At 43.4% G+C, this 24,402-nt stretch overlaps 1 protein-coding gene across 3 annotated transcripts in view; it reads left to right on the top strand.

Annotated features, from left to right (window-relative positions):
- SPAG6 (sperm associated antigen 6) overlaps window positions 1-24,402 on the top strand; it is a 154,125-nt gene that overhangs the window by 103,450 nt on the left and 26,273 nt on the right. For all 3 annotated transcript variants that reach the window (XM_040434426.1, XM_040434427.1, XM_040434428.1), the window contains 3 exons: window positions 245-418; window positions 5,943-6,095; window positions 17,341-17,532. In XM_040434426.1, the coding sequence (XP_040290360.1) occupies window positions 245-418; window positions 5,943-6,095; window positions 17,341-17,532 (519 nt within the window). The remainder of the gene's footprint in view (window positions 1-244; window positions 419-5,942; window positions 6,096-17,340; window positions 17,533-24,402) is intronic.

The following is a 24,402-nucleotide window of genomic DNA, read 5'->3' as shown; positions in this document are numbered from 1 at the left end:
TTGAATTCGGTTCTGGTTTTGTCCTCCCAAGCTACATTTAGAGTACAGGTATCAGAGCTGCGTCCTGTATGTTGTGTGTCTGTTACACGACCAGGACAGGGTTTTATCCAGTAAAGTTTTGCATTGAGTGACTGCAAGCAGAGATCTTGAAACCCACCGGGACTTGATGCAGAAAATATTTTGGATAATTGTACAACTTTTTATTACACAATGAATAACTTGTGACATTGTGTCTCCGTCACAGCGGCAGGTGCTTTCTGCCTTAGGTCAAATATCCAAGCATTCGGTGGATTTAGCAGAGATGGTGGTAGAAGCCGAAATCTTCCCAGTCGTCCTGACATGCCTGAAGGACCCGGACGAATACGTCAGGAAAAACGCAGCCACTTTAATTCGAGAAATTGCCCGACACACACCCGAGGTAACTGCTTTGCGAAATAGCAACGTGCGGAGTTAATATATAATTCAGGCTGGATTAATAGCAGCACTCGGAGCTTGGTTGAGAGAGTAAACTACAAATTAAAACGATACCTTAATCCTTTTGCACGTGAGTCATCGTTAGATGAATTAGCATGCGGGATATTTAAAGCCTTTCCTTTGTCGGCCGTCACAGTAGTGTGACTCAGCAGGACTTCTGTGGGCTGCGGTGAAGTGACCTGTTGCCCTCGAGGGGTATTGCTAAGCTGATATCAATTGTTGATTCGGCAATGAACGTCAAGTGATGTGATTATCATCTCAGTCAAGATAGATTTAGTTAGAAGCCTCATATACGTTAAGCTCATCCTTCCTTATCATAGCCATATACACATATGACGTGCAGCTCTGTGAAATGTCTCAGCAGTATAGAGACCATTTTGGAACCCCCTCCCCCCTATTCCTTACTGTCGGCTTTTCACCGAGATTCCCCACAAATTGGCACTAAACAGTCTGTCGTATGTTGTCATGAAGCATTAATGCTGCGGATAACCAGCCGGCATCCAATTGTGACATCTTGCAGATGCATAAAAATCTGCGCTTTGATCATACGCCACTAGAGGCATATGTTATTTGTGTATAAAAGGCAGATCTTAAAGGGAATGTGTCATCAGAAAATGACTTATTGTTTAATTCAAGTATTTATGTTAAACTTATTTTTTTTGTAGAATCTCTGGAAAAAAATGTTATTCATTATTTTTTTTATTTTTTTAAATACTTCACTATATATATACCCTAAAATCCTGCCATTTTTGCACAGGCCACTAGGCCTAATATGTGATTTGTGTTCTGTACATATCCCTTTTCAGCAGTCATCTCATTATCAACACAGGATCCACCATTCCCAATAGGTGACATCACAGCTTATCTTCTCCCTCTTGACCTCTCTACAGGTCACAGAGCATGCCTAGAGAACGCTCCCAAGTCAATGAGTCCCCTCCTGTCCGTTGTTTCTATGGCCCACATGGCTGCTGTAAAGCATACCACTAAATGCTTTTAACAACCGCTCAGACAAGATGGCCTCCTCCATAATCATGTACATGAAATAGAATAAAAATAAAATCAGAAATTAAAAACATTTCATTGGCAGAAAAAATAGAGGTGACCCATGCGATTAAGGAGCATCGATACCGAAGAAAACCATTTTGTAGTAAATTCTGTGCTGTCAGGTTATCTGTTTCCATCAAAGACCAACATGGTGGCCATTACAAATCCCACATTGCCCACTTTCCTACTTCTGAATGGCAAGTCTGCTTGCATTTGCAGTGATACATCCTCTGATTTACCTTATACCTAGGTAGATTTGTTGATTTGGGAAGGCTGACAACCCCAAATTGTCCAGGAACTAATATCGGTCATACACCAGATAGCCACGGGCCAAACGAGCACTAGGCGGAGAGCTGACTCCCCTGTAAATATGCCTGTGCACTTCCCCTGAGCATGCATATATATTTTAATAAGAAGATAAGTGACAGCCAGAAGTCAGAGGCGCTGCGTATTTACAGGAAGCAACCAATCTGGATTTTAAAATGTAGTCAGACTGTCCTGATACACATTAAAATCATCAGGATACTTTACAATTCTATGTGTATGGCCGGTTTTCTAGAACTGTGGCCGAATGGTTTTTCGCTACATGACAGAGAATGAAGACTTCACTTTAAGATAATAATAATCGTTAGTTTTTATAGCGCCAACATATTCCGCAGCTAGGGGTGTAACTATAGGGGAAGCGGCTCATTTGGGACCCAGACCAACAAGGGGCCCCTCAGGAGGAAGGTTATTGTCGGGGCCTCCTGAACAGTATTATACAATGACAATATATACAGTGACACTATAGGTAACGGACGGAACGGCTGCCGGGTCTTGTCTAAGAATGCAATCTTGACTCTCCACAGGATTGGGGTTGCACATGAGTTAGGGGTTGTGAAGAAGTAGCAGGGTTAATGGCCTGTTCAAAAATGTGCTGTGGGGCCAAGTCCGTTTTACTTACGCCACTGTCCGCAGCGCAGTCTGAGTGCATGGGGTGTGGCGGATGCTGATAAATCGGGTTCAGAGGAATAACTCTGAAGGGAAGCGGGGGCAGTGAATGGAGAAGGGTTAGATCAGGGGATGCAGTAGGCTAACCTAAAAAGATGTGTTTTTTGGGAGCGCCTGAAACTGCGAATGCTATGAATTAACCTAATTGTTTGGGGTTAGAGGGTTCCAGAGAACTAAGGCGGCTTGGTCGAAGTCTTGGAGATGGGAGTGAGGTTCAGATTATGGTGGATGTCAGTCGTAAGCCCTTGGATGAACGGAGGGCACGGGTAGGGTGGTAGACAGAAATGAGGGAGGAGATGTAGGGGGTGCAACACTGTGGAGGGATTTGTGGGTGAGAGTGAGAAGTTTAAATTGAATTCTATACTGTATGGAGAACCAGTGCATGACTGGTACAGGGCGGAGGCATCGGAGTAGCGGTTAGATAGATGATCACAGTTAGGAGGAGTTTGATTGGATTGTTAGTTGAGTATGCACCTTGCTATGTCATTCAATGTGATTTAATCATGAGAATGGAGGTCCCGTGCCGCCCGCATGAATGGAGTAGCAGGTTAAACATTCCAATGGACAGGCGCTGACTTGGGTAAAGGTGGGTAGTGCAGATCCTCTGTCCGCCGCAAGGTCTTTTGGCTTTGCTGCAGTAAAGGGGGTGAGAGGCTCCGGCTCCTGCTCTAAGAACCAGATGTTACTAACCGTTCTGATTCCTGGAGCAGTCTCCTGTCCTACAGCCAGGGTTAGATGAAGCTTCGACCCCATCTGTGAACCCTCTGATTGCTGCAGTCCATGACCGTGGCATGATTACAGGGGACACGCCCAATATGACTGGGTCACCGGGTTTTCTAGAGACTCAATCGGAGACTGTGGGTGCTGTCTGCAGTCAGCCCTGGGGACCTACATAGCTCTCCAGGACTGTCTGTTCAGTAAGCCTGCTGTTACGGTAACCCCAGTGTGCCCTATCAGCAGCCTCTGTCATAGAGACTCAGAATATAACTTATTAGCATGCAGAAGGTTGCTAATACATTAAAAGTTTAAAGTATAAGTTCACAATATATAAAATATAATATATAATGAAGATTTAATTGCACACATAAATATTATAATAATAATAATTAAAAAAATATATATATATATATATATATATATATATATATATATATATATACACTGCTCAAAAAAATAAAGGGAACACTTAAACAACACAATGTAACTCCAAGTCAATCACACTTCTGTGAAATCAAACTGTCCACTTAGGAAGCAACACTGAGTGACAATCAATTTCACATGCTGTTGTGCAAATGGCATAGACAACAGGTGGAAATTATAGGCAATTAGCAAGACACCCCCAATAAAGGAGTGGTTCTGCAGTTGGTGACCACAGACCACTTCTCAGTTCCTATGCTTCCTGGCTGATGTTTTGGTCACTTTTGAATGCTGGCTGTGCTTTCACTCTAGTGGTAGCATGAGACAGAGTCTACAACCCACACAAGTGGCTCAGGTAGTGCAGCTTATCCAGGATGGCACATCAATGCGAGCTGTGGCAAGAAGGTTTGCTGTGTCTGTCAGCGTAGTGTCCAGAGCATGGAGGCGCTACCAGGAGACAGGCCAGTACATCAGGAGACGTGGAGGAGGCCGTAGGAGGGCAACAACCCAGCAGCAGTAACCGCTACCTCCGCCTTTGTGCAAGGAGGAACAGGAGGAGCACTGCCAGAGCCCTGCAAAATGACCTCCAGCAGGCCACACATGTGCATGTGTCTGCTCAAACGGTCAGAAACAGACTCCATGAGGGTGATATGAGGGCCCGACGTCCACAGGTGGGGGTTGTGCTTACAGCCCAACACCGTGCAGGACGTTTGGCATTTGCCAGAGAACACCAAGATTGGCAAATTCGCCACTGGCGCCCTGTGCTCTTCACAGATGAAAGCAGGTTCACACGGAGCACATGTGACAGACGTGACAGAGTCTGGAGACGCCGTGGAGAACGTTCTGCTGCCTGCAACATCCTCCAGCATGACCGGTTTGGCATTGGGTCAGTAATGGTGTGGGGTGGCATTTCTTTGGAGGGCCGCACAGCCCTCCATGTGCTCGCCAGAGGTAGCCTGACTGCCATTAGGTACCGAGATGAGATCCTCAGACCCCTTGTGAGACCATATGCTGGTGCGGTTGTCCCTGGGTTCCTCCTAATGCAAGACAATGCTAGACCTCATGTGGCTGGAGTGTGTCAGCAGTTCCTGCAAGACTAAGGCATTGATGCTATGGACTGGCCCGCCCGTTCCCCAGACCTGAATCCAATTGAGCACATCTGGGACATCATGTCTCGCTCTATCCACCAACGTCACGTTGCACCACAGACTGTCCAGGAGTTGGCAGATGCTTTAGTCCAGGTCTGGGAGGAGATCCCTCAGGAGACCGTCCGCCACCTCATCAGGAGCATGCACAGGCGTTGTAGGGAGGTCATACAGGCACGTGGAGGCCACACACACTACTGAGCCTCATTTTGACTTGTTTTAAGGACATTACATCAAAGTTAGATCAGCTTGTAGTGTGTTTTTCCACTTTAATTTTGAGTGTAACTCCAAATCCAGACCTCCATGGGTTAAAAAATTTGATTTCCATTTTTTTATTTTTGTGTGATTTTGTTGTCAGCACATTCAACTATGTAAAGAACAAAGTATTTCAGAAGAATATTTAATTAATTCAGATCTAGGATGTGTTATTTTTGTGTTCCCTTTATTTTTTTGAGCAGTATATATATATATATATATATATATATATATATATATATATATATATATATATATATACATACATACATACATACATACATACATACATACATACATACATACATACATACATACATACATACATATACACATACACATACACATACACATACACATATATACACACACACACAACCACACACACACCACACACACACCACACACACCACACACACACCACACACACCACACACAAAAACTGGAAAAAAAACAACTTCACCCGGCTGATATGACAGCCGCATTTCCTAAATCGAACATAGTTCATGTCAGATGAACTCGCAGCATCCTACTGATCTATGTTGCTGTGAGTTCTGTTCACATGAGCAGCCACGTCCACATGAAAGCAGATTTCTTATTCTGTCTGACAATGAAAATGTTGATCTTGATGTGATGAAATAATGTTTTTGTGCCTATTACTTTTCCCACTGCTTCTCAACCACACAGCAGCGCTGCGAACGCTCACATGTTCAACAAACGGAAAACTAAAAACAAATCAAAGAAGCCCCAAACCTCACACTCCAGTGCACCATATGGCATGGATGTCAGAGATCTTCATTTTAATTGAATATTTGTAGGATGCGTACTTATTGTTTTCTTTTAGTTTCTTTTATTGCCTTTTATTGCTAAATTGTAACGTACGATCTTTAATTCCAGCTGTCCCAGCTCATAGTCAATGCAGGAGGAGTGGCCGCTGTCATAGACTGCATCGGGAACAGCAAGGGGAATGTGAGACTTCCTGGGGTCATGATGTTGGGTTATGTAGCAGCTCATTCCGAGAACCTTGCAATGGCTGTCATCATCTCAAAGGTTAGTTCCTGGCGAAGAACGTGCTCCTTGCTTATATCACATTGCTGATTTCCCCCTAATGAGGGGAATAACGCTCCATGTTACAGTAGCTGTCATCATCTTCTTACTTTTACCTTTATTTTGCGCCCTGTATTACCAGAACCACGCAGCTGGTGTTTGCTTCACTGAAGATATCTGCTGTCGGGTCTACTGCTCCAAACGTCTTGGTGCCAGACTCGATTTGCTACCTGACCTGCTGTGCACCAGTAATGCAATACTTGTTTTGTGCGTGAGTCATGTTGACTTTGTGCATACTTTTGAGAATATAAGAGACATTTTAAAGAGGGTCAGAAGTTAGAGCAGTCACATTTTTTGGCACTTTCAAGCGAGTCAGAAGTTGGAAAAGTTGTATTTTTTTTAATTTTTAAATTTATTTTTTTAAGCATAATTACCGTACATTCCTTATTGGGCGTTTTTTATTGTCATTTTTCAGTTGGCAATTATTATTTTGTTAGTAGGTCATGGCAGTAATTCAGGGTGTCCACCAGTATGACTTCACGTCTGGATGTTCACCTCAGTTGAATAGGAAAATGTCTATATATTTGTATGCAGAACAGGCTCAGTACTTCCTTCCGACTGACCAATATGTATGTGGCTGTTATTTTTATGTGGAAATCCACTTTACAACGAAATGTGGAGCAGGGAGAAGTATGCTTCTGGATGGTCTTCCACTAGCCCGCTGTAATACTGCACCATGAAAATGAACATATAAATGGCAGGTAATCCAAGGACCACTGTTGGATCCAGGGATCATCCTCATCTCCTTGAATTCTGAGGCTGGAAGGCAGGTTATGCCTGCTCTTAAAGTCCTTCTACCTAATGTGCGGGACAGATGTCACCCGCTAGCTGCACCTTCTGTTACTAAGCTATTCATTACTATTTATTAGGGCAGTGTTCCCCAACCAGCTACCTCCAGGTGTTGCAAAACCACAACTCCTAGCATGCCATGTCGGTGAAGACAGGAAGTTGTAGTTCTGCAATAAGCCACAGGTTGGAAAACACTGCATTAGGGATTCTTTAATATTCTCCTTTAGGTAATTACAGTGAGATTTTAGTTAAAATTCCTAATAAACCCATATAATTTAGTAAAAAAAATACCAAAAACAAAAAAGTTTTTACAGATAAACTCTTCAGCTCAGGTTATGAGCTCTGTCCTCCAATAAAATGTGAATTATAACTTTTTTAATCATATGCAGGGGGTCAGGGTTTCTAATTCCAATGAATTCTAGACTTCTGTTACGAAAGTCCTTAGTCTATGAATGGCTCGTAGATATCCTATGGTCTCAAAAGCTTTAAAAATGTTTTATGAGATTTTAAAACTAATAACCTTTCTTTTGGATAGGTCATCAGTATCTGATCAGTTGGGGTTCAATACTCAAGACCCCCGCCGATCAGCTTTGAGAAGGCATTGGCGTCACCAAGCACAGCGCTGTACGTTATATAGTGGCCGTGCTTGGTATCGCAGCTCAGCCCCCTTCACTTCTATGGGGCTGAGCTGCGCTTAGACCATATAATCGATGAACGTGACGTCACTGGCTTGGGGAAAGCGGCAAGAAGGGTGTGGCAGACTCATACTGATGGCCTATCCAGATAGCAGACTCATACTGATGGCCTATCCTGAGGATAGGTCATCAGTATAAAAGTCTTTGAAAACCCCTTTGAGGGTCCATTCACACGTCCGCAATTTCGTTCCACATTTTGCGGAACGGAATTGCAGACCCATTCATTTCTATAGGGCCGCACAATATGCTGCCCGGATCTGGAATTACGGACCCGCACTTCCGGGTCCGCAATTCCATTCCCGAAAAAAAATAGAACATGTCCAATTCTTGTCCGCAATTGCGGACAAGATTGGGCATTTTCTATTAAATGCCGGCGATGTGCGTGTTTTTTGGATCCGCAAAACACACGGACGTGTGAATGGACCCTAACTTCCTTAAGGAATTTAATATTCACCACAGTCCTGAAAGTTATTATCCAGTCACTCCTCATGTAAATGGGAGTGGTTCCTATAGTATTGCTTTAGGGCTTGTGGAGCCCGTGCTGAGGAACCGCAAATTGCGGTCCGCAATGCACAGGCACCGACCGTGGTCCAGCTGCATGGGGATCGCGGACCCATTCACTTGAATGGGTCCGCGATCCGTCCGTTCCGCAAGAAGATAGAGCATGTTCTATCTTTTTGCGGTGCGGACGCACGGAACGGAACCCCAGGAAGCACTCCGTAGTGTCCGGATCTGCAAATACGGGAACGGGCAGCACACGTTCAGGTGAATGAGCCCTTAGGGAGTTGCTAGTTAAGCAATTGCTTAGTATATTATGAAAAGGAAGCATCAATTTTAACCAGATTTCTGGGGATTGATGGTTCAGAAATGCTACACTCTGATTAAAGGGAACCTGTCATGTTGACCGTGGTGTCTGAGCTGCAGGCAGCACGTTATAGAGCAGGAGGAGCTGAGCAGACTGATATATAGTTTTATGGAAAAAGATTCTGTGAAACTTGTATTTCATTCATTTAAATTCCTGCTCATTCTGAGCTTTGCAGCCAGTCGTGTGGATGAAGACTAGGGGAGTACATTTTCAAAGTTGAATATCATCAGTGAGCTGTTTCTGTGTCTGCAATCTTTGGGACTTTTTAAAGGGGTTTTTTAATTCACTTTATACCCCCTGTTAGACAATTCTGAGGGGGGTCTTCAGTTCATGATTCTCTTCTATAACCAGTGTGAAGAGTTATTACAAAGAGTCTCTCTCGCTCTGGAGGACCTATCCTGTCCTGCATTAAGCCACATTCACATGTCCATGCTCAAATCCGTGAGCAGGTGGTCAATGATGCATCCGTGAAGGATTCGTGTTGGGTGCGTGTGTCAGTTTTTTGCTGTCCGTGTTGCATCCGTGTTTCACTGACTCTGAACCGCTCTTCCTAATGATCCGCGAAACACGGATGGTATCTGTGGTTTTCATGGACCCATAGACTATAATGGACGTGATAGATGGAAAAAATTACGCATGCATCCGTGCTAAAAACACTGACCCACGGACCGTGGTAACACACTGATGTCTGAATACACACATTAAAGTGAATGGGGATGTGTGCTGTCCGTGGAGAACGCGTAGAGCACACGTCCGTGAAACACTGACGTGTAAATGAGGCTTTACACAGACCACCCACGGATTTGACTGGGCAATATGCGATGTAAAATTTCTCCTGTGGTGGCGCTACAGGGAAACTGAACACTGCTTTGTTTCCCCACAGATCAGTTGATCACTGGAGGTCCCTGGATGGATGGATGGATGGGGGGGGGGGGGGGGGGGGGGGGGCACTGTGCGATCAGCTTATTCTCAAGGGACCTGTCTACCAAAGAGAAGTCAATTTAGGGCTCATGCACACGACCGTATGTATTGTGCAGTCAGCAAAAAACATGGATAACATCCGTTGTGCATTCCGTATTTTGCGGAACTGAACACTGGCCCCTAATAGAACAGTCCTATCCTTTTCTGTAATGCGGACAATAATAGGACATGTTCTATATTTTTGCGGAACAGACATACAGAAATGGAATGCACACGGAGTAACTTCAGTTTTTTGCGGACCCATTGGAATGAATGCTTCTGTATACAGTCGGCAAAAAAAAAAACGGAACAGACACGGAAAGAAAATACGTTTGTGTGCAAAAGCCCTTAGGATGAGCTTAGCCTGTGGGTATTTAAAGAGGTTATCCGGTAATTTACATTCATGACCTATCCTCTGGATAGATTATAAATTTTGGATTGCCGGGGGCCCGACTCCTGTGATCCCCGCCGATCAACTGTTAGGCCCCTTTCACACAAGCGGGTTTTCTGCGAGGGTGCAATGCGTGATGTGAACGCATTGCACCCGCACTGAATCCTGACCCATTCATTTCTATTGGGCTGTGCACATGAGCGTTTTTTTTTCACGCATCACTTGTGCGTTGCGTGAAAATTGCAGCATGCTTTAAATTCAGCGTTTTTCACGCAGCCCTGGCCCCATAGAAGTGAATGGGGCTGCGTAAAAAACGCATTGCATCCGCAAGCAGGTGTGGATGCGATGTGTTTTTCACTGATGGGCCATGTGATGTCGCTGTACCTCAGTCACATGGCCTAGTTGCAGCTCAGCCCCATTCAAGTCAATGCTGCAATACACAGCGCAGCCGCTATATGATGTACAGCGCCCCCAGAACTCTGGTGAGTGCGGTGGCTCTGGCTCCCTGATCAATGGGGATGCCGGGTCTCGGACCCCCGCCGATGAGATGATGATGACCTATCCTGAGAATAGGACATCATTATCGTTACCTGGATAAGCCCTTTAATGCGACAGGGGGGTGTATTTTCGTAGGTCCTCACTATTACTGAATCCTGCGGACTGGGCCGTCTGGCTAACAGGAAGCCAGTGTTTACCAGGCAGCTCTGTATTTTAATAGACGTTCTGGCTGCTAGCGACATTTCTTTTCACTGCAGCTTAAGATTAGATAACTGTAATATGTCCTGGTAATTAGCTTATCGGCTGTAAATGAAAGAGCCCGACGGAGCTTCTGCTCATTTTTCTTAGAAATCGCCGTCTCCCGTACACTGCTCCTCCGGAATTCGGTTAAATCCCCTGTAAATGTTGCATTTCTCATACTTCATGTCTGCCTTTTCCCAAACCGCTCATTACGCATGAAGACAAGCAGTAGGTCTCTTGTTGTGGCACTAGAAATCCCAGCAGGCCTCGCCAACCTCAGCCGCAAGTTGCTTGCTACTTACAATAGACCATTTAGTCCTTTTGAAAAAAAAAAGAAATCAATCTTTCCATATTCCCCAGTGCATCTTCACAAGTAGAAATGGAACAGCTGCTTTTGACGTACAGGTGGAAAGTGTAACCCTTTCAGGTCTCTGATGGGCAGGGATTACCATGCACGGCGCAGAACGGGGGCACTGCCTGTAATTGCCATTAAATTGAATTGCTTTAAATCCTGATCGCATTAGCACAGGTTGAACCAGTTTCATCTGGCAGGGTTTACTCTTGTAACCAAGTCACACACACAAAAGGAGCAGGATGCAAAAGGTTCACTTTTTAGTGCAAGAAATAAGCATGACCGGCCTGGTCGACCTACAAGGTGGCCATTATATCCAGAGATTTTCTCCATGAAGCGGAGCCGTCACCCCTCCTGACTTATCCTTTTTAATGAATAGTTGTATTCTCCATAGTATAACAATTCCAGATCATTATAACTATGCATTCTTCTTTTCTGTTATTCCCACTAGAAATGTATGAATGAATTTCCAGCAGCCTGCAGTAAAGTCCATCTGTGTGTTACCAGTAGGGGGCGTGTCCCTGCCAGTTTGACACTGGTAGCACTGATTTGGATGTTGTCAGACGGTGCAGGGAGATGCCCCAAGCTGGACCTTTATTGTAGACTACTGGCAATTCATTCATAAACTTCTAGCAGGAATAATAAAGGAATGGCACAACATGGAGTTAATGTTTATACAAATACAGTTTGTGGTGGCTCTCCCTCCCAGAATAGGTGAAGGTGCTCTGTGTTGTGTGACTCTCATAGAGTTACAAGAATAGATTCACCAGAATTGTCATTACAAGGGGAATGCAAGTAGTTACTAAAACAGACATGTCAGGAGAGGGGACGGGTCCTCTTTAGGGGTGCATTCACACAACCGTATGTATTTTTCGGTCCGCAAAAAATACGTATGACGTCCATGTTGGATTTGTTTTTGTTTCATTTATTGTGGAGCCATTGTAACAATGCCTATTCTTGTCTGCAAAATGGACAAAAATAGGACAAGTTTTATCTTTTGTGGGGCGCAGGACATACGGATGCAGACAGTACACGGTGTGCTGTCCGCATTTTTTTGCGGCCCCATTAAAATGAATGTGTCCGCATCTGATCCGCAGCAAAGATATGGTCGTGATAATGGGGCTTAATTGAGCACCGATTAACTCTATTGACTTGTCTGTTTCAATATATAGTTGTATTCCTCATAATATAAGAAGTAATGATCTAGAATTGTTATAAGTCTGCAGTGTGCTGTCCTCTAGGATACCTACTAGAAATGTATGAATACATTTACAACTAGGTGGCGGTATACCCCCCCCCCCCCCCACCCATTCAGATACTGTCCAATAATTGCTGACTTTGTCATACTGTGTAGGCTTACATCCCCAGCTGTTAACACCCAGTTAAAACTTAATCATACATTTTTAGAACGAATAATAGAGGAACGGCACAGTTCCAGAATTATATCATGGGGGTGTATTTAATTATTAAAACAGACATGGCAGGAGAGATGATGGTTCCTCTTTATGGGCTGATTCACACAACCACGCATGGTCTGGGAAACGCTACTCATGTGTCGGTCGCATCTCCTGGACTCGCCACGGCTCCCCTGACCCGAACTGACTGCATCATAGACCCGCGATCAGATGTGAACTGACAGAATGATAAATCGCCATGATACAGTCAGGTCAGATCCGGGGAGCTGTGTCCAACACATGGCCCGTGTTTCCCAGACAGAGCGTGGTCATGTGAGCCGTATTCACACATAGGGGCGCATTTATTAAGACCAACGTTGTAGATGCCGGTCTTAATAAAGTCCCATAGCTGGGAGCGGAAGGAGGCGCACTATTCACAAAAATAGTGTGTGAAGGAGGCATAAATCTGGAACTCACCAGGAAATAAAATCAGTCCTATTTTGGTTAGGGTGCTACCACACTATGCTCTATTATTGTTTTTTTGTGTGTGTTTTGGGGGGCAGGAGGTGCATGTAAAAAAAAAAAAAAAAAATTTTACTGTTTTTTTTTCTTCATACAAACTTTTTTTTTTTTTGCGGGGAATGGCTGTTTTCACATTTTACTTGCGTTTCTTTTCAGACTTTTTTCCCCATAGAAAAGTCAATGAAAGAAGGCCTTAAATATCATCCCCACCAGGGACTCCCCCAAAAATGGCAACAAAAGAATATGCAGTGTTTTTAAGAAAGCCGGTTGTCACAATGAAGCTCCACCCAGCTTTTCTAAACTCCTGAGGCCTCTTTCACACATCAGCGAAAATCGTCACTGTGTTATCCATGGTCTCCATAGGCCGCTCACATAGCCACCTGTGTTTTTACCATTAAAACAATACAGAACCTAAACAATACTCGGCACAACAACAAAAACCCCAAACCACTGTACTGAGATATGAAGGATGGAATTTACTTTCACATTTTTCCCTTCATTGAATTCACACGTGTAATTTTTTATCAAGTCTCTCCATTAACGCCTTTGTCTCAATGGGGCTCATATAAAGATGCATTAACCCTATGCTGTGCCTCCATATGCTTCTGCTTTTATGATTAGATGATTAGCATCACAGCGGTCCCCTCCCCCACACCACATACAATGGGGCAGATTCACCTAGACCAGTGATGGCTAACCTCTGGCACTACAGCTGTGGGGTAACTACGACTCCCAGCATGCTTCATCCATTTCTATGGAGTTCTGAGAACAGCCAAGCAAGTGTACATCTTGGGAGTTGTAGTTTTACCACATCTGGAGTACCGGAGGTTAGCCATCACAGACCTAGACAAATCGGGGAAGTCGGTTTGGAGTAAAATGTGCCAAATTTATTAAATCAATTTAGTGCATCTCCTGGCAGTCAGTGCATCAGAAAATCAGATCTATGAGCTGGCATCCATGTGAGCTATAATGTTACGTGTTTGTGACGTAACTTATAGTTAATTATTCAGGCCATTTTTTTATAATAGCTGTTGGTTTTCCCATAGGCTTCTTTATAAGATACAGAAAACAAAATACTGATATGTACAGAATGTTGGGATATAATAAATGCCACCAAAAACTCTTATAAGTGAAACGCCATGAAAAATAGTTGAAGTGTTTGGCATTTATACAAGCTGGCTAAAAAAAAGATTGCGCCAAAACTGCACGTGTTAGAAACACGTATGTGTATTTTTTTTTAAAGTAGCAAATTAATCAACGCTGAAAAAGGTTTTGAAGAAATGTATGAAAACTGGTTCCACGGTAAGCATTCTGGACTTCAATTAATGACTTCAATTAATTTGTTTTTTTTTTAAATCGTGTGTGTAGTCGGGTGCATACTTTTTTTTTTTTTTGTTTGTTTGTTTTTAACATTCAAAACTATAAAAACTTCAAAAAAGTAAGCATTTTAATAGGATTTTTGCTGCCATTTTGTTAGTGTTTTTGCACAAGCAGTTTTTTTATGCTGTTTATAAGCCTGATTGAAGACCCCAGGAATGACCAAAAATGCTCACAAAAAAAGTGCTGTTTGTGTGAAGACCAATGACCTTTTTTGGCTTTGAAAAAAATGAAAACACGCTGGTGTGAATCTGACTTTTTTTAGTGGGTTTTGTTTTTAAATAATTCTATTAAATAGAGAAGGAAGGATGACGCTGCTTTTCCTTTTCCCAGGTGAGGATTCTTCCCACTCCAAAAGAAAAATCCAAAGGAAATCCACTAAAATGTGATGTTGATATGTACCTTTTTTTTTTTTTTTTAAATACAACTATTTTTCAAAATATAAGAAGGCAAACCTGAAGAGTCACACTAAGGACTTTGTAATTTGTTATGAGCAGACTCTTTAGTAGGCTACATAAAAATATCATTGTCTATGGAAACCGCCTGCGTTTCTTTTTCCCACCCTTAGGCTGGTGTCACGCATAGGTTGTTTTTTTTCCCCTGACATTTTGAGGAGTATTGCAGTTTTTGATGCACACATCTACGGTATATATTTTAACACTTCTGCCTTTTAGTGGCATTTTTGGAACAATTATCGTTGCAAAAACGCCAGCTCCAGATGTTAGCTGAAACCCTAAGGGAAATATGAAATGCAGGACATTTGAGCGTTTTTATTTTATTTATTTATTATTTTTTTTGCTTTATTTCCACTTGTGGCATTTTTAGTGCTTCTTGTGTTTATTTAAAAAAATGCAGGATATTGAAGCATTTTTTTCAGGTGATTCTGCATCTCTTTCTCTAAAGAGCAGAGATGCTCAACCTGCAGCCCTCCAGCTGTTGTAAAACTACAACTCCCACAATGCCCTGCTGTAGGTTGATAGCTGTAGGCTGTCCGAGAATGCTGGGAGTTGTAGTTTTGCAGCAGTTGGAGGGCCGCAGGTTGAGCATGCCTGCTATAGAGGAAAAAAAAAGCCCCAAAAATTACCATTCATACATTTGTTTGGATGGTATTTTTAGCCAAATCTGTGTGTGTAGCCGGGTTTCACATCCAGCGGTTTCTCCTGAAGATGGGGATGTTTTTGTGCAGCCAGATGTTGCATTTTAAAGCGCGCTACATACATTGGGGGAGGGTTATTTAATTTGTAAAATGGGTGCATTTTTAAGTGTAAAAGGTGTATTGTCTAATACACCTTTTACACTCCCCGATCAGGGAGATGATTGTCGGGAGGGAAGCGTTCCTTCCCAGAAATCGCCTGCTCGTCGGTGGAGGAGACCACTGCTATTACATACAGCGATCTCCTCTGCAGAATGGGGACAATCTATTGCTAATGCCATCGCTCGTCCCCATGCTGTCCAGTGGTTTGCCGGCGGCAGATCTTAATTAGACGGCACAATCTGCCACCGGCAAGTGCTGATCTTTCAGCATGATTTGCTCGTTCATCGGGCAATCGGCGGCAGTATGACACTGCAAGATGATCGCTAAGGAGCATTCATACGAATGTTAGTTGGCAATCATCGGGCAGAAAATCTGCCCATGTAACACACCCTTAACACTTTTGAGCTGGTTCTCCACTTCTATGCCACCCCTTTACTGGAGGAAGATTGGGACACTTTTTGCGACGTTTTGAAAAGTCGCCATTGATAAATCCGGTGTGAAACTAACATAGCTAACTACTCTCACTATCCCGTTTCAGAGTGAGTGATGAAAGATTGCTTTCACAAGTGGCGAAAAAATCCACCAGAAAATAGCCCAGTGTGGACTTTTACAATGGTTTGGATTTGGTGCAGATTTTTACACGTGGAATAGGATGCAGAATTTTTTTTGTGGATTTTTGTGAAGTTTACATTCCCCATTGAAATGAATGGAGACAAAAGCCGCAGGACATAATTTTTTTATGCAGCAGGATGCTGTTCCGCGGCACACTTATCAACCACACATAATAATATGGAGAAAGTCTTTCTGCTGTGTTTTTCCACCACATATGAAGGTTTTGAGAAATTGTCGAGCGCAAAATGAGATAAGCGCAAAAAGTCACAAAAGCCGCAGCGCATGCGTGCCTATGTGTGATCCCATGCTCACGGCCACCATACAATTATGTATTAGAAAACGAGCTTGCTGCCAATTTAATTTTTTTTCTTTATTTTTTTAGTAGTTTTCTTTTTTTCTAAAATGTTTTGGTAGTTTTAATGTTTTGCTGTGTTTTTTGTTTTTTGTTGTCTTTTGTTGTGTGATCTTTGCCTTCTGTAAAATGCTGCACGTGTGGTAGAGAATTTTGTGCAGTTTGTCATTAAATTAATGCTTGCTGTCGAGCGCGGGCCCAAAATAGGCCTGTGCATGCTGAACTAGCAATCCGTCCAAATTGCGGCTGTATCACACCTTTAAAAACTCGCACAATAATGAATTGAAAAACTATGCGCCATCATAGCCACACACCCCAAACAAGCTAAACCCTCTAATGGTCGAAAAGGGCTCAAAAACCAGGTGGGGAAAGTCACAAAACCCACAATAAATGAGACGAACAAACAAAGGCTGTCAAGTGTCACAAAATACGCCAAAAAACAGGCGCAAACCACAATAGTAAATGACCCCCATGGTGTTTTTTTGAGAGAGGCCTTAAGCTGCTTGACAATACCCAGTGTGTATTTTTCTAATAACGTGTAATCACCGTCACGGCTCGAGCCCGACAGTAATTTCTGCTCCTCGGCCTGGAAGGAAAAACCATAATGCAGCAATATTGCTCACAAGCTGTATGGACCGGAATAATCACGTTAATCTCTATCTGAACGCTAATGTTTAACCCGTTGTAGCCCAGGACGCGTGTTGCTTTTGATTACTGCGGAGATTATTGATGGGGGCCTGGATATTTTTTTTATTTTTATAGTTTCCTGCTTATTGGTTAGCAAGACAAAAGAAAATGACACGACTTGTATCTAATGCGCTGTTACTTGTGAGATGGCTTGATATGCATTGCTTTTCACTAAGAACAATTGCGTTGAACCTTGCAGGGGGTCCCTCAATTAGCCATCTGCCTGTCAGAGGAAAGCGAGGATCACATCAAGGCAGCTGCCGCTTGGTCCCTTGGCCAGATTGGGAGACACACTCCAGAGCATGCACGTGCTGTCGCTGTAGCAAATGTATTGCCAAAGCTCCTGTCTCTCTACATGGACACCGAAAGCTCAGAGGACCTTCAAGTCAAGGTAAATGGCCCTTTTTACTTGCAGCCGCCGTATTTAGACCATATTAATCTATTTCCTCCCTTGTCACAGGCGGACAAGGGCTCCTCCAGATTTTACTGCTGTCTAATGACTGATGGTAGCGAGCATGGCAAACTCTGGCCATTTATCAAATTCTATAAGGCCGGTTCAGTATGACTAGAACCGCGTATTCCTCTGCCTTTTTTGCCTTTTTCATCACCACTTTGTTCCCTTTGTCAGCTTGGGCTCACACTTGTTTGTGGCGAGTAATTTTTATGTTTTAATTAATGGCTTATTACAAATTGGAAATTGTCGGCAATATTTTTTTTAATTTAATGTGGAAAAACAGAATCGAGGTGTCGGCACACAGTTTTTTGGCGTTTTTCTCATGTTTTTTTTGTGCAATAGTATAAGCAATAGTCCAAAAAAAAAACACACACCCAGTTTTTTCAAACTGGAAAAAAAACAACAGATTTCTATGGGACAGATATGCCAGAAAATTAGTGAAACATGCCACACCTTAGAGCATACTAGTATTTAAAAAACAAAAAAACAACCCTGACCCAAAAAATGCACCTCACAGGTAAAAAATAAAGCGCCACTGCCAAATCACCTGTTTAAGGGCTCGTTTACACAAAGGTTTTTTGCATTCCGTATACAGTCCATTTTTTGCGGTCCGTATACGGAACCTTTCATTTAAATGGTTCCGCCAAAACAAAACGGAATGTACTTTGTATGCATTCTGTTTCCGTATTTCCGTTTTAAAGATAGAACATGTCCTATTATTGCACGCAAATCACGTTAAGAATGCATCCGTATCTGTTCCCTTTTTGCAGAACCATCTATTGAAAATTTTATGCCCAGCCCAATTTTTCTATGTAATTACTTCTGTTGCCATGCTTCTTTTTCCGTTTGCGATCCGCAAAAAAACGGAAACGGAACGGCAACGGAAACACTACTGAAACAAAAAACTGAAAAAAAAGAACCATTTAAAACGGACCGCAAAACAGTGAAAAAGCCATACGGTCGTGTGCAGGAGGCCTTAGACAGAGCGATCTGCTGCCGGCAAATCCAGATCTTTCAGAATGCTGAAAGATCTGGACCGCCCGATGAACGAGTGTACACTCGTTCATCGGGCATTTAGAGGCAGTGTTGGGCTGTCAGATGATCGCTAACGAGCATTCATAGGAATGCTCATTAGCGTCTATCGAGCAGAAAATCTAGCAGTGATATACCTTTAAGATCAGCGTTAAAAGCCAGTCTTAGTAAATGTACCCCTGTGTGCAAGTTAACATGTATGGAGGAGATTGAAGTATTAGCTACTAGATGCCTCTCATGGGATTCTCTCTCTGACTGGAGCCATACATGGTATTGACTGTGCACAGAACTAGAACGTAGACCTGTCGGTTCCCAAACTTATTGTAATTGCCTAATGCATTATGATAAAAGCATCCACCATTGTGTTGAAGAGGCCGTATAAGGTTAGAGAAACACGACCGCTTTCTTCTGGAAACCCCTTTTGACCATGGGCTGTGTGTGACGCCTCAGCTTAGGGTACTTTCACACTTGCGGCAGAGAGATCCGGCAAGCAGTTCTGTTGCCGGAACTGCCTGCCGGATCAGGCAAAACGTATGCCAACTGATGACATTAGTAAGACTGATCAGGATCCTGATCAGTCGAAAAAATGCATTGAAATGCTGGATCCGTCTTTCCGGTGTCATCCGGCAAAAACGGATTCGGCATTTATTTTTTTCACCTTTTTTTCAGTCTGCGCATGCGCAGACCGGAAGGACGGATCCGGCATTCTGGTATTCTGAATGCCGGATCCGGCACTAATACATTCCTATGGGAAAAAATGCCGGATCCGGCATTCAGGCAAGTCTTCAGTTTTTTTCGCCGGAGATAAAACCGTAGCATGCTGCGGTTTTCTCTTTTGCCTGATCAGTCAAAACGACTGAACTGAAGACATCCTGATGCATCCTGAACGGATTACTCTCCATTCAGAATGCATGGGGACATACCTGATCAGTTATTTTCCGGTATAGAGCCCCTGTGACGGAACTCTATGCCGGAAAAGAAAAACGCAAGTGTGAAAGTACCCTTAGCCTTATTTACTGGCTGCAGTACTGGACACAGCCCACGGACACGAGGCGCTGGTTCGTTTTTTTTTTCAGTCTATAACCGAATTGCATTGTTTCTCTAAAAAGCTGTTATTTTTGCAATGGCTTGAACTGACGACAGGTGATCTTTTAGAAAAAAAGCAGCGTGAGGCGCTCGGGGGTTTAGCTGCTTGTCTGTAAGCGCTTGTCTGCTGGCAATAATTTCTTGGACCCAATTTCTAAACCTTCCAGCCTTCGAGGGATATGGCTCTGCCTTTTATTTTTTCAGCCTGCAAGTATGCAATATTATCAATGCGAAACAATATGATATCTGTTATTCTTCTGGCGTCCTGAAGTAAACTGTTTTATGAAGGCCTGTGTCCTGTATTACATTCCATTACGTGTGTGCTTTGTGTAGGTTTTTATGAGACATATGTTTGAATTCACATGCACATATACTGATTAGATTAATCTTTTTGCTGTTTCATTCAGTCATCCATCCGTTACTGTAAGAGAGAACGCAGACCCTTATTTATAATGCATTAACCCTCCCCCCCCCCCAAAGGGGGAAAAAAACCCCCAAAAAAATGGTATGCCCTCTTCTGGTTGTTACAGTCTGTTCACCTGTTTTTAGGGAAATCTGTAAGATCTGGGTACAAGCCACAGCAGGATCGAATTAATTAGAACCTCATCGTTTACGCAGTCTTCCTTGTCGCCTGGTACCTGCACACGTTGCGTATAACATGCGTTATTTTTCTGTGCAGATTTTAGTGCAGAGAGACTGCAGCGTAATACAATGCCAGAAAAGTGAATGAGATTTGTCAAATCTCATGTACACATTGTGGGTCATTTACGAAGACCGGCTTTTTACCCCGGACTTACGCGCAGTAAAGTTCAAATAATTTATGAAGAGGCACCAGCTGGAACCGAACCAGAGTTGTGTTTCAAGTTTTAAAGTGGTTTTAAAAATCAATAACCGAAGTAGTCAAAGAAGCGACGCGCGATTTCCCGAATAACTAACTTTGGCTCATCGGAGCCCATACATTCTAATACTGGACGGAGACTAATCTCCGTACAGTATTAATCTGAAGATATGAATGAAGCGACTTCGGATGTAACATCCGAAGTGCCCTTCGCTCATCTCCAAGCATAACGTTAGTAAATTTTCCGGGGAAGTACATGGCCCCTGCCCGCCCAGCTGAACACAGAGCAAAGACGGTCCTGCGACTAATTATTGTCACACAGCCGCTCAAAAACTGGACTTGCGACTAAAAAAGTTGCAAGTCCCTTGATAAATGACCCCCATTGGGGCAAAAATAAAAAAAAAAGATTTTAAACTGGCACCAAAACCACCGCAAAGGATAATTTCCCCCCTAGGTCACTTTGTGATGACACATGGCCGTAATGTGACAGTCGGGGGCATCTCAAAGCTGTTTACTTACTGGAGATTTTTTTGCGTTTTGGGAGGAAATGTATATGTGAAGCTAAGCATTACCCCTCCATCTAGCATTCATCCTCGTCCTCCGGCAGTCTCGTGCTGTACGTGTGGTTTTGTGAGTGGCAGCCCTTACTGTCTCTGCTTAGCCTTTGAACACACGTCTGTCCAGAATATTCCTCCCCCGGCAGACACCTGGATTCAATTCCGCTGTACACATCTCTAGTGATTTTGGTGGTCTCCGCTGCGTTCCCAGTGGATACATGTCCACTTCATTAAAACAACCACTTTATTTGTCAAACCTCTGTGCAGTTGTCTCCATCCAGCACTGAAATAACAGGCTGTTCCCCATCATGTTTGGTAGCACAGACTGACGGCAGGCTCTCCCATTCACTATAATAGGACTCAACATACCTCACTGCGGGTCATTTACGATTATTTTTATGCCAGCATATGGCGTAAAAATAGTCACAAGATTTCTTGTGACTTGAGAGTGGCGAGGATGTGACGGCACCAACCACTCCTGCCCCCCCCCCCCCCCCCCCCCCCCCCCAATCATTTACTATCTTTTGAACCTGGAAACAGGAGTAAAAGAGGAGTAAAAAATACTCCAGGCAGGGACTGGAGTAATTTTTACTCTAGGCCTGAGCCTCATTATAAATTCGGCACTTTCTCCGCCATCGCAGGGGAGGAAACCATGACTGGCGTAAAAATGTAAATGGCCCTTGCTGTTATTTACTTTCTTCTCTTGTATGGCACCAACATATTCCACAGCCCTGTACCCTCCTGGGGCTTACAATTGTTAGGGTCTATTCATGGTGATGCTGTGGTTTTTGTGCCAAAAATGCTGCCATCGTGAAAATGATTTTGGAAAACTGTACTGTCCTCAGCACTTTCCAAAAAGGTGTGTAGTGTGAGACGGGCCATCGGCCACAGCAGATTTATGATCATTTACTCCAGTTCTCTGCCATAAATGATGACCGAAATATGTGCCAGCTACGAGCGGACATAGATTTCCTTCTAGGCAAATGGACTGCTGGTGGACGCACTTAATTTATAATGAGGCGTGCGATTCATCATAAATTAGGCACGTTCTCAGGAGGTGCAGGGGGTATCAATACCGGCATTAAAAGTGCTGATCTTCATAAATCTCGCCCATGTGTTTTATGTGCAGCCCTCACTACAAATGCCAAATGTTTGAATCTTTAGTCATCAGGATAGGTCGCCAGTATCAGATCTTTGGGGGTCCGACTCTTAGCACCCCCACCGATCATCTGTTTGAAGGATTCGCAGCACTCGGGCAAGTGCCGTGGCTTCTTCTTCAGCCTGTGACGTTACATGGACTTTGCGCAGCTCTGTCCCATTCAAGTGAGGCCTAGTGATTTGGTCAGCATTTGATAAGTGATTTCCATCAGTGATTTGTGAGCCAAAACTAGGTGCGGGTCCAAACACAAAACAGGTTCAAATCTCTCTATTATGCCTTATGGCTGTGTAGGATCCACTTCTGGTTTTGGCTCACAATCCCTAATAGAATTCACGGATGTGTGAAGTAGGCCTGAATGGGATTGAACTGCAGTACCGAGCACAGCCACTATGAAATGTAAGGCGCTGTGCTTGGTATAGTAGGAAGAGACTCCCGCAATCATCAGACAGCTGCCGGGAGTTGAATCCCCACAGATTTGATATTAACGACCTATTCTGAGAATTACTGGAAAATCTCTTTAAAAAATCTAAACAGCAGCTTTACAGATTGTAAATCCACTGCATGGTATGTTGCGGGGCTTCACTGCAGATTTGCAATGTAGAGGGTGAATCTGCCACCAACCCCAAACATTTACACAGCCAAAAAATAGACCATTTTGGTGGATTCCAGAAGATACATTTTTGAAACCACCTTTGAATCTTTCTTTTTCACAAGTGAAAATTAGCTTATGAACTTGGCTTTAAGCTTACTTTCACACTCGCGTTTGGTGCGGATCCGTCATCCGTGTTTTGGTGTCCGCCTCCAAAGCGGAATGGAGACGGAACTGATGCAAACTGAATGCATTCTTAATGGATAAGAATCCGCTCAGAATTAGTGTTGAGCGAACTTGTGTTTTTTAAGTTTGGCGTCTAAAGTTCGGGTTATCGAAGAATCGCGTTATGGATTCCGCTACCACGGACCATAACTTGGTCCGTGGTAGCGGAATCCATAACGCAAATCTTCGATAACCTGAACTTTAGACGCCGAACTTAAAACACAAGTTCGCTCAACACTAGTTCTGAGCGGATCCTTATCCACTCAGTATGTATTAGGGCAAAACTGATCCGTTTTGGACCGCTTGTGAGAGCCCTGAACGGATCTCACAAACGAAAAGCCAAAACGCCAGTGTGAAAGTAGCCTAAGTTGTGTAATATTCTAAAGAGGAAATGCTTTTGGCATAGAAATAGTCACAAGACCCTTTTTTGGACACTATTGTCGCACGGACGATTTTGCGCCGTCCTCGCCACTTGGCAGTGGCGGGGATCGGGTTGGGGTAAAAGAGGAGTAACCACTACCCCAGGCGCACGGACTTGCGGCTGTGTGCCGAATTTATGATGAGGCCTCGTCACCACCAGCACAGGGGCGAAACAAAGGCTGGCGTAAATTACCCCCCCCCCCCCCCAATATGTATATGAGGATAAAATATAATTCCCACTGCCGTCACAAGCTTTGTCTGAAAACAGGTAAATGGCCTTGAATTATAATGCATGTCCAGTATCTGCCCGATTTGGCCGAGGAATCCTTTTAAATAAACCCTGCTGTTCCCCCTCCTTCGCTCTTCTTGGCAGGCTACTCCCAGGCTTATACCAAATAAGCAGCTGGGATTTATTTACTATGATTAAGAAAGCATTTGAAAGAGGATATCTAACATTTTTAATACAAACATTTTAAAGGATCTTTTGTAGCCATGAAATGATTACATTTTGCTTCTTTAATGTCTGCAGGAGCAACGTATGACATTAATTTACAGATATCTGCACAGAAACTGCTTGCTAGTGGTCGATGCAGGGCAGGCATTAATAAGCGAAGGCAAACCAGGCAGTTGCCTGGGGCTCTACTCCCATTTACCTAAAGCAGTTTTGGCATACCAAATTTAAAGGGGTATTCCGGAAAAAAGAGTTTTACTCAACAGGATAGAGGATAAATGTTAGATCGGTGGGGGTCCTACCGTAAGGCTACGTGCACACATCCGTATGTATTTAGCTGTCCCCAAAATGCGAATCCACAAATAATACGGATGACGTCTGTGTGACATCCGTGTTGCATTCATTTTTTATTTTTTGCAGATCCATTGTAACAATGCCTATCCTTGTCCA

Source organism: Bufo bufo, chromosome 5, assembly GCF_905171765.1.
Source record: "Bufo bufo chromosome 5, aBufBuf1.1, whole genome shotgun sequence".
Lineage (NCBI taxonomy): Eukaryota > Metazoa > Chordata > Amphibia > Anura > Bufonidae > Bufo > Bufo bufo.
The sequence above is the reverse complement of the archived record's forward strand: the minus strand, read 5'-3'. Positions and strand labels throughout refer to the sequence as shown.